The sequence below is a fragment of the Ahaetulla prasina genome, chromosome 1 (assembly GCF_028640845.1).
Source record: "Ahaetulla prasina isolate Xishuangbanna chromosome 1, ASM2864084v1, whole genome shotgun sequence".
NCBI classification, from domain to species: domain Eukaryota; kingdom Metazoa; phylum Chordata; class Lepidosauria; order Squamata; family Colubridae; genus Ahaetulla; species Ahaetulla prasina.
This window is the reverse complement of record NC_080539.1, coordinates 56,289,803-56,301,736: the sequence shown is the minus strand read 5'-3', so window position 1 is coordinate 56,301,736 and position 11,934 is coordinate 56,289,803. Positions and strand designations below refer to the sequence as shown.

The 11,934-nt window shown below is 34.7% G+C and overlaps 1 protein-coding gene across 2 annotated transcripts in view; it reads right to left on the bottom strand.

Moving 5' to 3' along the window:
• Positions 1-11,934, bottom strand: part of PPP2R5A (protein phosphatase 2 regulatory subunit B'alpha) — a 49,573-nt gene that overhangs the window by 1,146 nt on the left and 36,493 nt on the right. Inside the window, exons 9-14 of one of the 2 annotated variants that reach the window (XM_058165344.1) lie at positions 10,147-10,197; positions 8,935-9,054; positions 8,727-8,854; positions 5,906-6,007; positions 2,392-2,523; positions 101-1,368 (exon numbers count right to left, since the gene is read on the bottom strand). In XM_058165344.1, the coding sequence (XP_058021327.1) occupies positions 1,317-1,368; positions 2,392-2,523; positions 5,906-6,007; positions 8,727-8,854; positions 8,935-9,054; positions 10,147-10,197 (585 nt within the window). In that variant the 3' untranslated portion in view covers positions 101-1,316. Of the gene's footprint in view, positions 1-100; positions 1,369-2,391; positions 2,524-5,905; positions 6,008-8,726; positions 8,855-8,934; positions 9,055-10,146; positions 10,198-11,934 lie in introns of those variants that run through there. The other variant, XM_058165345.1, reaches the window with a different exon arrangement.

Genomic DNA, 11,934 nt, shown 5'->3' with positions numbered 1-11,934 from the left:
GAATTTTATCGAGCGCTCTTATTAAATAATACTTAAGCTAAAGATTTTTTAATAAAATATACCTCTGTGCTACACTTAGTTCAAATATTAATACTGTCATAGTAAATCAGACATCTTCCAAAACCTATAGATAGAAAACTTACTCATAAATCCATAAGCAGTAAAAAAAGAAAACACATGTAATAGTGAAATATTACAAAGATTATTATTTGTTAAATGAGAAAGATTTATATTAGTTTAGATACTCATATTTACTTAAAATATTTTTCTCCTGTTTAAAACCTCCAGGCAGATTATGGTGGTATGATAAAGAAAATTACTTAAAAATGTTAACCATTAATTCTGCATTCACTTTCTGCCACCTTCTGAGGAGGCAATAGAATATAGTAAAGTGAAATATTTTATTTTGAATCATGTGAAGCACGATCAGATCCATGATTGTGTTTATATTTTGGAATATTGCCCATCAAATCCAAAATACTATCATTATAATTATTCCAAGTATTTGTAGACATAAAGATGAATATGTGCAAGGCATGTGAACATGCCTTCTGCATTAAAGATAGAATCTTGTTTTGTTTGGTCAATAAAATGAAGAGGAGATGAGGGCCATAACAATTTTGAATAATATCCATTAAGTAGAATGAATTGGCTTTTCTCCTGTAATTTCCCAGACTAACCCATTCTCCTAAAAACTAGTCTGGAATGTGTGAGGGGTGGGGGGGTTTTGGAGCAGATCTGAGTAACAAAAATTCCCCCCAGATGTGTACAACTGACAATGCACCACCGGATAGCACCCATTGTTGGTTTTTTCTGCAAAAAGCCTAACTAAAATTTGAGTATCAACATTTATTTTGTCAAACTACCTTCATTTCAGTTTGATAACTGCCACCTGCTTTAATTTTATTATTTAAATCTTTTAATTAAATGTTACTATTTTGCTGGAAAATAGCCCATCAATCTAACCATTATCCTATTTATATTCATTAAATTACAAAAATGGTAATATACAGCACTAATTACAAACATAAAGACTTTATTGAATGCTGCTCAATCCCTCAATCTTTCAATACAAAACCATTTTCCACACAATTAAAATTTAAGAGATTGGAATGATACTCTGATATAAAGATCTGCAAAAGAGCACCCCACTGATCAAGTAAAAACAGACAAAACTTTTAAGAATCATTTTTTTTTTGCCATCTCAAGCACTGCTTTTTCTTTAACACAAAGAGCTGTCTTGCACGTCTGCATACAAATTGCACAGCCTAAACTTTAAATGGAGCAGCTAGGCCATCCTTCAGAGTCAGGTTGAATCATAGAATCATAGGGCTAGAGGGGATCTCAGAGGTCTTCCAGTCCAACCCTCTGTCCATGGCATGAGTAAACACAAATAAAAGTCAGAAAAAAGCAAGATCGGTTAGGTTCTACAAAAATTTGCCAAATTATAGAGTGTAATTGATAGGTTCCAATTTTTAGTTAAGGGAACAGAAACATGACTACTGAATCTTTTCTAAGAGGAAGCATGAGAACTATATGAATAATTCTTTATTAAAAGTTAACAATCTTTCCTCATTCAGAGCTCACATAACTGCTGAAGCAAAACACATAATGCAGCCTAACTCCTGTCCATGTTACAATTATCTGAGGGAGAAGCCCAACTCAGCTAAGCTGATCTTACTCTCTTTGCCTGTCTCTATCCATTTATATAGCCCACTTTACCACCTCTGTAACAAGTCTTTTCTACTTGAAAAGGACCCTCATATAATTTTGAATCTTAATCTCTCTAAACTAAACATTCTTATAAAATAGCCTGATCTGTGATACTGTAATGGGCAGATTCAACTCAAGTGATACACATTTATTCAGAAGCAAACCCCACCAAACTTCATGGGAGTCAATCCCATCAACTTGATACTAGATTATCAGTTTCATTTCAGGAAATACAGTAAAGCTAGAAGTCTCTTCCTGAGTCTCAGCCAAAGGCTGCAGCACTATGAAAAGCACATAGGAAGGAAAAAATGTAGCTACCTGACATCTATGCCTAAGTGCAACACAATTAAAAAAAGGAGAAAAAAAACTTCAAGTCAAAATTTCACCAGTCCCATAATTAAATCACACACTTCGTGGATGATAAAATTCCTTTCGGTGAGATGTCAAAAGTTGACAACATAGCAATGATTAGAGACAAATTTACAATATGCTATGGTAAATAATATCACATTCAATTACTGTATTTCAATTCAAAAATATTTCATTTACATATTGTGGGTGGGATGGCCATTTCAAAGATACTGATGAGGTTTCTCTTCTGCATTTTTTTAACATATTTTTTTTAAAAAAATCTGTATAGAAAAGGTAGGCCTCACAAACAGAGGCTTTCACACTCACTTGGCACTATCATTTGGTATATTTGTCAGAGAGGAGGAGGTATTACTTGGCTGGTTAGACAAAGTTCTGGTGAGTCTGAGTTCTTCCAGCTTTTTCCACAATTCTTCACGTTCTAATTCTTTCTTCTTCTCTCTGTAAAAAAAAAAGTGAAATATTCTTAATCATTATGCATCTATGGAGCTAATAAAGATGATCAGAAACCCTAAATATATCATAAAGATTAACTTGAATATCCCAGCATGAACCTGTTTGGTACCAATCACTACAGAAAATAGTGAGCTAGATAATGTCATGCTTGGACTAGAAAACAAATTTTTAACATTCCAGTCTCTCTGTTTGTAAGGACCTAAAGTTTAGAAAAATAAAAAGGTGATGAAAGAATGTAAGTAAAGTTTTATGCAAATAAATAACCTTGAGTATATTGTAATGTTAGAAAATCCAGTAATCAAAAAGTGTTGAAATGAGTTTGTTTTTAAACTACAAATAATTGTCCTTAGATATTACTATTAAAGTAAGGAGGCTGCAATTCTTGGCATTACAATGGGGGGGGGCCTTCAATGGAGCATGTCTAAACTGCTTGTTACCTAATCTTTCTATCCCAAAACAGCTTAGACAAAGAATGCAGCCACATAGTCTTTGCCAGTCCAAAACTGGAATTAGACAAGATGCTAGAATCAGATTAGATCTAAATATATCAAAAGCCTTTATGGCTGGATTTCACAGCAATTTCTTGGGTATTTTCAAACACTGTTATCAAATCTTCCTATTCAAAAACAGCTTAGACGAAGAATGGAGCAAGTTATGTTAACAAATTTTAATTTTAGAGCTTTCTACTAAAATTATATATTGAATTTTCAAAGTATACCTCTCAAGTTTAAACCAGAAACAACAGTATGTCTTGAGCATAAGAGAATACTTTTGCTGTTCCCTTTTTAAAAAATTTAAAAGTTTTTAAAAGTTTGGATTTGTTGTTAAAACAGTCTTCTTGAATAAGTCATATAAGTATATACAGTAGATATAAGTAGAAGTCTATATATCCTTGTTAAAATACTAGGTTTTTTGAGATGTAAAACAAAACCAGACCAAGACATTCCAGAACTTTTTCCACCCTTAATATAACATTGTATGATTCATTTAAAAACAAACTGAAATCTGTTAAAGGGAGAAATTAAAAAATTAGAATAATGTGGCTGCATAAGTCAAATTCTCTTATAAGTAGGGATATGTTCAGAATTAACCAATTACATTCAAACTGATGTCAAATAGTGGTCAGCACACACCTGCCATTAATTAAACCTAAGTCTGATCAGCCCATACAAAATTTAGCTGTTCCAGTAGGATTTTTCTGATATTTTACTCAAAAAAGTCAAGAGTTGAAAAGTTTATCTATAGATGCTCAAAAACAGGAGTGTGAAACTGGCGGCCTGTGGGCCAGAAGTTTCATGCACAGGCCAAGGCCACCCCAGCTCCGCAAAGGGGGAAAATGTGATACGTCATGTGACAGCAACATGATGCTGCAAGTCTGACACCCGTGCTCAAGAACAACATTCAGTGTGTCAGGGGTGAGCAAACATAACCTTTTTGCAACTCCTTTAAATACAAGTAGTACTTGTTTAGTGATCACAGCTGTGACCAGTATCTTAGTTACTAACTGAAAAGCAACTGTGCTTGCAATATTATTTTTTTCCTTACTTCTCCACCCTTTAGAATGCTCATGTGGTGCTGGGATAATTAGCAAGAAGGGAATTTTGCATTTACATTCCTTGGAGAGGACACGATTATAAGAGTTGGCTGGCACAAAATGGGGAATATACATTGGAAAGAATTTGGTGGCACTGGCTATTTGCCTAGCACACCAGGGACTGAGCTGCAAATGTGCTGGGCAAACAACTGTCATTAGTACATTCTATTCAATGTCGATTCTCCTTTGTGTGCCTGCTTCTCCTCTTGCAATCCCCTTCCTCTCCAATAGCATTCAGAGGTGAAAAAGGGGCAATGTCAGGACAATTGACTGTAATGGCAAACACACAACCGAGAAAGAAACCCTTTAAAAGTAACTAAATGGTTACAAAAAAATTTTTCCTAGTACTGTCATAACTTTGAATGGTCACTCCATTCAAAGTCAGTCAGTAAGTTCTACCTGGAGCTGTATCTCTTCTCAGGAATATCCAGCTATACGATGATTCCAGGAACAGGAGGTGCTTCAGGAATTACAGACAAGACTACATGCATGTCTCCTATTCATTCCGCAGCATATTTTTACCTTTAATCCATAGCATTGTAAGACTCTACGCTAGCCACACTGATTTTTTTCCCCAATAGGAAGTAAAGCATAAAGTTTTTTAAAAAGATACTCTGAATACATTGAAAACCCTTAATTTAAGATATCAGTTTTAACCAAAGTTTCTCGTGACCACAGCTGGTCAGATTGACAACCTATATCAGGCCATCCTCTGTGGCTGGCTGAGGAATTCTGGCAGTTAAAATACACACACATTAAAAGTTGCTGAGGTTCAGAAACACTCCTCTAGCATCTACATTTCGTAGTGCTCCAGGCTTCCCTAGCAGGGAAACAGCTCCAGGAGAATGTATTTCATTTCTTCCTGGAAGTGAAGTCTGATTGGTAGGGACCTAGTAAATTATAGTTCTATTAGCACAACCCTTAATTTGTCTTTTGTCCTTTAATTAATAAGGAATTTGGTAATGGATAGAGGAGAAAATAAATGGCACTATTAAACTAGATGACTACAGCTTCTCAGAACAATTTGAAGTGGAGCTACAGTACAGAAAAGAACCATCCTGAATAGATTAGCTCTGTATTACTATTTGGGCTACTTCTTTATCAACATTTCCTTCCATACAGTCAACAGAAGCCCACCTGTACATATGTAAAAACAAACTAACAGAAGCACATTGCCATACAGAGCAACAAAATCTCAACAGAAAAAAAAATCCCAAAGCATGAAAGCATAGGAAAAGTTGTGTCCCAGGTGCCTGCTAATTACCCCACTAATAGCAGCTGGAGATGTCCGAAAGCTTCTGCTGATAAAAGCGTCTTGTATGGATGTGCAGGCTGATGTCTCAACATACTAGTTGGTAAGATGCGCCTAGAGCAAAAGCTAGGCGGATTTACAATAATCAGTGGGTTAGTAAAAAAGAATGAATTTGTACCTTGATACATGGAAAGAGAAAAACTACAACAGCCCTTAATCAGAAAATCTCGTAAGCAGAATTCCTTGCAAAAGCAAAAGTGAAAAGGAAACGACCAGATGCATAGCAGGAAGAGGTGCTAAGTACAAGACAAGGCTAAGTATCCTAAGCAAGGCCCCTTAGGAGAAATGGGGTTAAGGAAGAGATGCATTTATTTAGAAGAAATGGATAAACACTGTTAACGTGAATAGTAGGAAGAGATCATTCATTTGCAGAACTATTTTTTTTTATTCTAATGTTCAAACAACATTAAGCTGGAAGACTGTTTCAGGCATATGTTTGTAAACAGATTGGAAAAGTATACCTTTGTCTTTCTGCTTTGTAAGTGCTTGTGAGTTCATCAAACAGTTTCCCATTCATCTCCATCAGTGTTTTCAGCACATTATATACTAATGCTACAATGGTCCTAGAACAGGGTAAGTTGCAAAAATATTGTTAAAAGATGTATTCTATCATCTAGTCCAGTGGTAGTCAACCTGGTCCCTACTGCCCACTAGTGGGCGTTCCAGCTTTCATGGTGGGCGGTAGGGGTTTTGTCCGATACTGAAGCACTTTCCTTTTTTTTAATTTAATTGTCTTTTTAAAAAATTTTCATAGCATTATTTAAAAACATTTTTATTAGGTTTTCGTAAAATTCCCTGTGACAATTTAAATTTCTGAAAATATACTATTTGTATCGCCCATGCATAAGTTTAGTTCACGTTACGTAAATGAAACTAAATGGCGCTATAGTGCGACCGCAAACAAAAGAGCCTCGTCCCAGAATAGCTCGCCCATTTCCCCCCACACCACCCAGCTGTAACAGACAAGCAGAGCTGGTAGCCGGCACCCCCCCAAACCCAATCCACGATGCGCATGAGGCATGCGCAGACGATGAAACATGGCGATGAAACATGTTACTGTGGGACCAGTGGGCGGTTAGAAAATTTTACTACTAACAGATACAAAAGTGGGAGGTAGGTGTAAAAAGGTTGACTACCCCTGATCTAGTCTGATTATCTAGGTTCTGCTTTAGTTTTGTCACCATTTCACATAAAAGAAACAATTATACTTAGTTTTTGAAATGATGGGGTTTGCAAACTCAAAGCATGGACATTAGACTTGTTTGTCTTCACTCAAACTCAAAACAACAATGTGAAGTGATTATCATAATAAATAGCAGCAAAATTACAATCTAATATAAGTCAAAATCAAGTACACGTGCAAAGGGCACTGCCGAAGTCTAACACAAAGTACAAAATGCAAAAATATATTCATAAGGGTCTCCTATATTTATTATTTCAATTAAATTTTCTTGGCAATTAATGAAAAATCAAGAGATAAGATTATCTGACCAGTAAAGTGATTTCCTTGAGAATGAGTTTCCATTAACATGTCAGTTCCTTTATAAGTCAAGTTAATGAAACTCAAATATTTCATTAATTTTCACATAACATTATTTTGATTATAGAATGCCTTCCTAAGAAGGCTTCCCTGGCATCAGATTTTTAACTCTGAGAATGAATTTACTGATATCCATTCTCAGAAAAAAACATCTGCCATCAAATATTGTGGATAAGAGTTTAGGGATGGAGAAGAGTCCCAAGTCAATGATTTGAAACCTGTTTACATAACCCTACATACTATATTGAGCTTTTAAAATGTTTTAAGTACACTGTTTCCCCCAAAATAAGACATCCCCTGATAATAAGCCCAATCGGGCTTTTGAGCGCATGGAAATAAAGCCAAGTGCTTATTTCAGGGATCAAAAAAAATATAAGACAGGGTCTTAATTTCGGGGAAACACGGTAGTTGGTTGCTCTCATAGTTTTGACTATACTCTGTAAGTAACATTTTTATTACATTTTGGCTGAAAAGTTGTACTTTAACCCCAGCAAAGCGTTTGACAAGGCCTCTCATGAAATCCTCAATAAAACTGTAAAATATGGGCTAGATAATATCACTGTTGCATGGATTTATAATTGGCTGAATAAATGTCCCCTTATCAACCTGGACAGAAGCACAATATGGAGTGCCACAAATCTGTCTTGGACCAACATTTTTATTACTGAGCTGGAAAGAGTTTATTTTTTATTAATTCAATTTTTATGGCTGTCCAACTGTCCAACCAAGTGACTGGGTGGAGTTGAGGGGATGACTACCAAATCTGCAGATGGCATAAAAACTAGGGCTAGCTAAAACTTCAAAAGAGAAGGAGAAGATTTAAAAAAATCTACAGAGTTTTAAACAGTAGTCCAAACAAATTTTTCTCCTGTAATTAAGAAGAAAAATAAAACAAACAAACAAAACAGTGGGGGAGATCTGTTTTGCAGAAGTAACATGAAAAGGATCTGGGTGTTCAAGCAGATCACAAATTAAGCAATAGTTAATAATTTGATGCATTTAACATAGGAATATAGGATCGAGTAATTGTCCCACTCTATTTGGTCTTGATGAGATCCCACTCACAACACTATCCTGGCTTGGACACTGAACTCCAAAAAGGAAATCCATAAACTGAAAGAAAGTCAAAGGATGGTACCAAGATAATATGGGCTGGAAAAGAAATCCTATGAGGAATGGTTAAAAGAACAGATAGATTTAGCCTGTGTAAAAGCAGATTGAGGAGAAATATGTCATTAGATGATATCTCTTCTCTTTTGCCTTGTGGGGAACTACCAGAACTGTAGGGCAAAACTATAAGGAAGTAGATTCAGATGAGAGATATGAGAAGGAATTTCCTATCATAAGAACTATCAATCAGTGGAATAGATTGTCTCATAAAGAGACATTTTCTTCACTGGAGGTTGTCAAATACAGATTGGATGGTCATCTATCAGAAATGCTCTAATGGATCCTGTACTGAGCAGAGTGTTGCACCAGATGAATTGAAGTCACTTCCAATTGTATTATTTTATGACAATGTATATAATAAATCATTTCAAAACACATCTTTCAAGTAGCAGTATTAATGATTCAGCACTTGCAGTTCTGTGCAGACAACGCAATTCTCATGCATTGTCAAATACACAAGTGCATTCTTTTAACATGGTGTTTGTGCCCTACAAGCCAAAAGGATTTAAATCGGAAACTAATCCGCAATACATTAAAACATTTTAAAAGATTAAACAGTAAGAAGTACATACGGATTCCAGTGTTCTTTGGAGATCTTATATAAATTGCCAAACATAATTGGCAAAATTGTATCAATGTTCTCTTCAATCAGACCAAGAATGTATTCATTATTCCAAAAGTACAGAGCCCTTTCTGCAATCTGAAATACACATTTAAAATATCAGGACAATGAGATTGGCTAGTATCCAATTTTTAATTATTGAAAATCTCAAGTTATACCTGAAAATGTGAACTTGACACACACTTTGCTATCTGTTTAAAAAGAGGCTCTTGTATTTTTTTGAACTGTGTCGGTTCTATTACATCCAGAATTTCTTCAATTTCACCTAAAAACATAACCTGTTACAAAGAAAAAAATATTTAGGCAAGAAAGGTTTGTATAATAACATCATTAGCATACAGAAAAACAATTAAATCCTTTTTTTAATCTAGGATTTTCTGCAATCTACACTAATTCTATTTGCCCATGATTTTTTAAAACATAAATTAAATATCCTTAATTTGATATAAATTACTGAAACAACCTAGATTATCAACAAATTCCTCAAATTTTAAATATCAGTAAAGCTACAGATCTAGTATTCTTCAAACCACCTATTGAGCTGCTCTAGTAAATGGTTTTAAAATTACCTAAATTAAAAACTCCTAGGATTTTATATGGATAAATACAGCTTTACACAGATACTCAGATTGTGATTCAGAGCTGAACAGTTGTAAGCACAAATATTTTGCAGCAACTATATTTAAAATAATATATAATTCATAAAGTCTATACTCAACAACATGAGTGTTTATAATAATGTAAAACAAAATGTGAACCGTATTTATATATTCTATGCGTTATTACACATAAAACTGTACTATGAACTACTATATAATATGAAAAGGTACAAATACATAAGTATCTTTCTACAGTAGGATTTCAATAGTCATTCAATTCTTAAAAGATAACATTTCATAATTTCCAATTTAACACAATGTAATACTTATTTCTTAAGAATATGCAGGGCACATTTCCTCCCAGTCTGAAATTTGCATGCAAGACTCAGATCTGTTTTTTTTTTCTCCTTTCTCAAGGTCCATAAATAGGCAGCATACTAGAAAAGGAATGAAAACTCAGCAAACTCCCCTGAAAAGCACACTTTGAAGTGTATCAGCCTGGGAAGTTGCATTTGGAGGAGGTACAAAAAGAATACCCTTCTCTGAATTCTGCATAATAACCTGTCATGCTGCTTTATCTCAGACAGGTAAGTAAAAACTCTAATCCCATAGGATTCTTCCAAAGAAGGGCCATGTTTAAGGCTCTCCTTAGGGTGCAAAGATAATTTTCTTAAGATGAAAATGCATTATCCATATTACAGCTGGAATAAACCTGCTGAGCTATTGTAAATTGATTTTAGTATAATGCTTTAGAAAAATAATCAAACTTACCTCTTTCTGGCTGCATATTTTTGGCCAAAATTTCAGCAATCCTCTGATAACCTGGGTTGCAAAAATAAAAACTCACTAGAGCATACCGATGGTGGGTTTCAAAACTTTTTACTACCGGTTCTGTGTGGCTTGGTGGGCATGGCATGGCTTGGTGGGTGAGGCAGGGGAAGGATAATGTAAAATCTCCATTCCCACCCCACTCTGGGGGAAGGATACTGCAAAATCCCCATTTCCTGCTGATTAGCTGGGACTCGGGAGGCAGAGAATATATGGGGGTGGGTTTGTTCCAACTATATTGTAAGTTTTTTCATTTTACATTTTTAAACAAGAGGTAACAAATTAATGAATTATTGGATTCACTCATTACATTAAACCATCATAGGTTAACAATGATTTCTTGAATTTAAGGATAACTGACTGGATTTATACAACAAATGCAGACAAACACATCAGTTTAGCGCTCAGTGAGACATAATACCTGCATGTAACATTTTAAAAAATAAAATGCCTACATTTTCTCTACAACAGGGGTCCCCTTTTGGCTGTTAGGAACCGGACCGCACAGCTGGACATTAGCAGTAGGGAAGTAAGCAAAACCAAAAACATCCCCCCCTCTTCAGTTTGTGGAAAAATTGTCTTCTATGAAACCGGTCCCTGGTGCCAAAAAGGTTAGGCACCCTGCTCTAGAATTTCTATCACTTGTCCCTTTTCCTATTTAAGTCTATTTCTCAATCATTCCTTAACTAGGCTTTTATGTGGAAAACACAATTCATGGGGAAAAGGCTATTAAGTACTATAGAGTATTTTCACTTTAAAAGGCTGCATCCCTTCAATGTTCCAACTGCTAAAGAACACAGCCATGTTTTGTGTCACAGCCTTATCATTGCTCTGTAGGACTGTGCAAAGGGGACATGGGTTCTAAAAATATTTAATAAAAGATTTAATAAAAGTAAATGGCAGTTTGAAAGTTTCTAAGCAATTTTAATGAACATTTAATTACCTGGAAAAAACCACTGCACACAACTGGACTTTTTAATAAACAGGCATATGATTAATCAATTCTAGTTTATAATAATATATTTAAAATGCTCAGGTGTTTTATATGTTTATAAAATTGCAATCTTCTCTTTTGTTATGTATGATCACAACCTTTGTACAACCAGTTCACAGAATTATAAACCACAGAATTCAATTTCATTTTACATTATTTTCTCCTGATTCAAACTGATGATAGATGATACCATTTGGAGAAGGCTGTGTTTGAATACTCTTTGTTCTAAAATTGCTGGTACAATATTTATTTACAATACTCAACCTTTCCCCTTATCCTTTTATTACATATTATTTTATCAGCATTCTAAAGTAAGGGGCCACTTCTGGTAAATAGATGTCCAATTATATATTTAAACAATTTCAAATTTTGAATATACTGTATATCTGTTGTATTAATATAACAAACTGCATACTGGTAATTACTGCAGTTATAAATTTCTGGATAAATAAATTCAGTATGACAGCACAAGGAACAAACAGGCTGGTTTTAGAAATACCTTTAGAGTTAAAACACACTTCATAAAAAGTAGTTGAAAGCCAATGACTTGCTTTAGAAGCAAAGCACTTCTAGAGTCAAACAAATGAAGATACCAGGATTCTGGTCAGGGTTTGCCATGGATACTCTAAGCAAGTGTCTTGTATCAATTTCTGTATGGAAAAATCCATCATTCTTATTCTATTGATTCACTGTAAATAACAGCAGGATGTTCTATAGAGGTTAGTATGAATTATGAT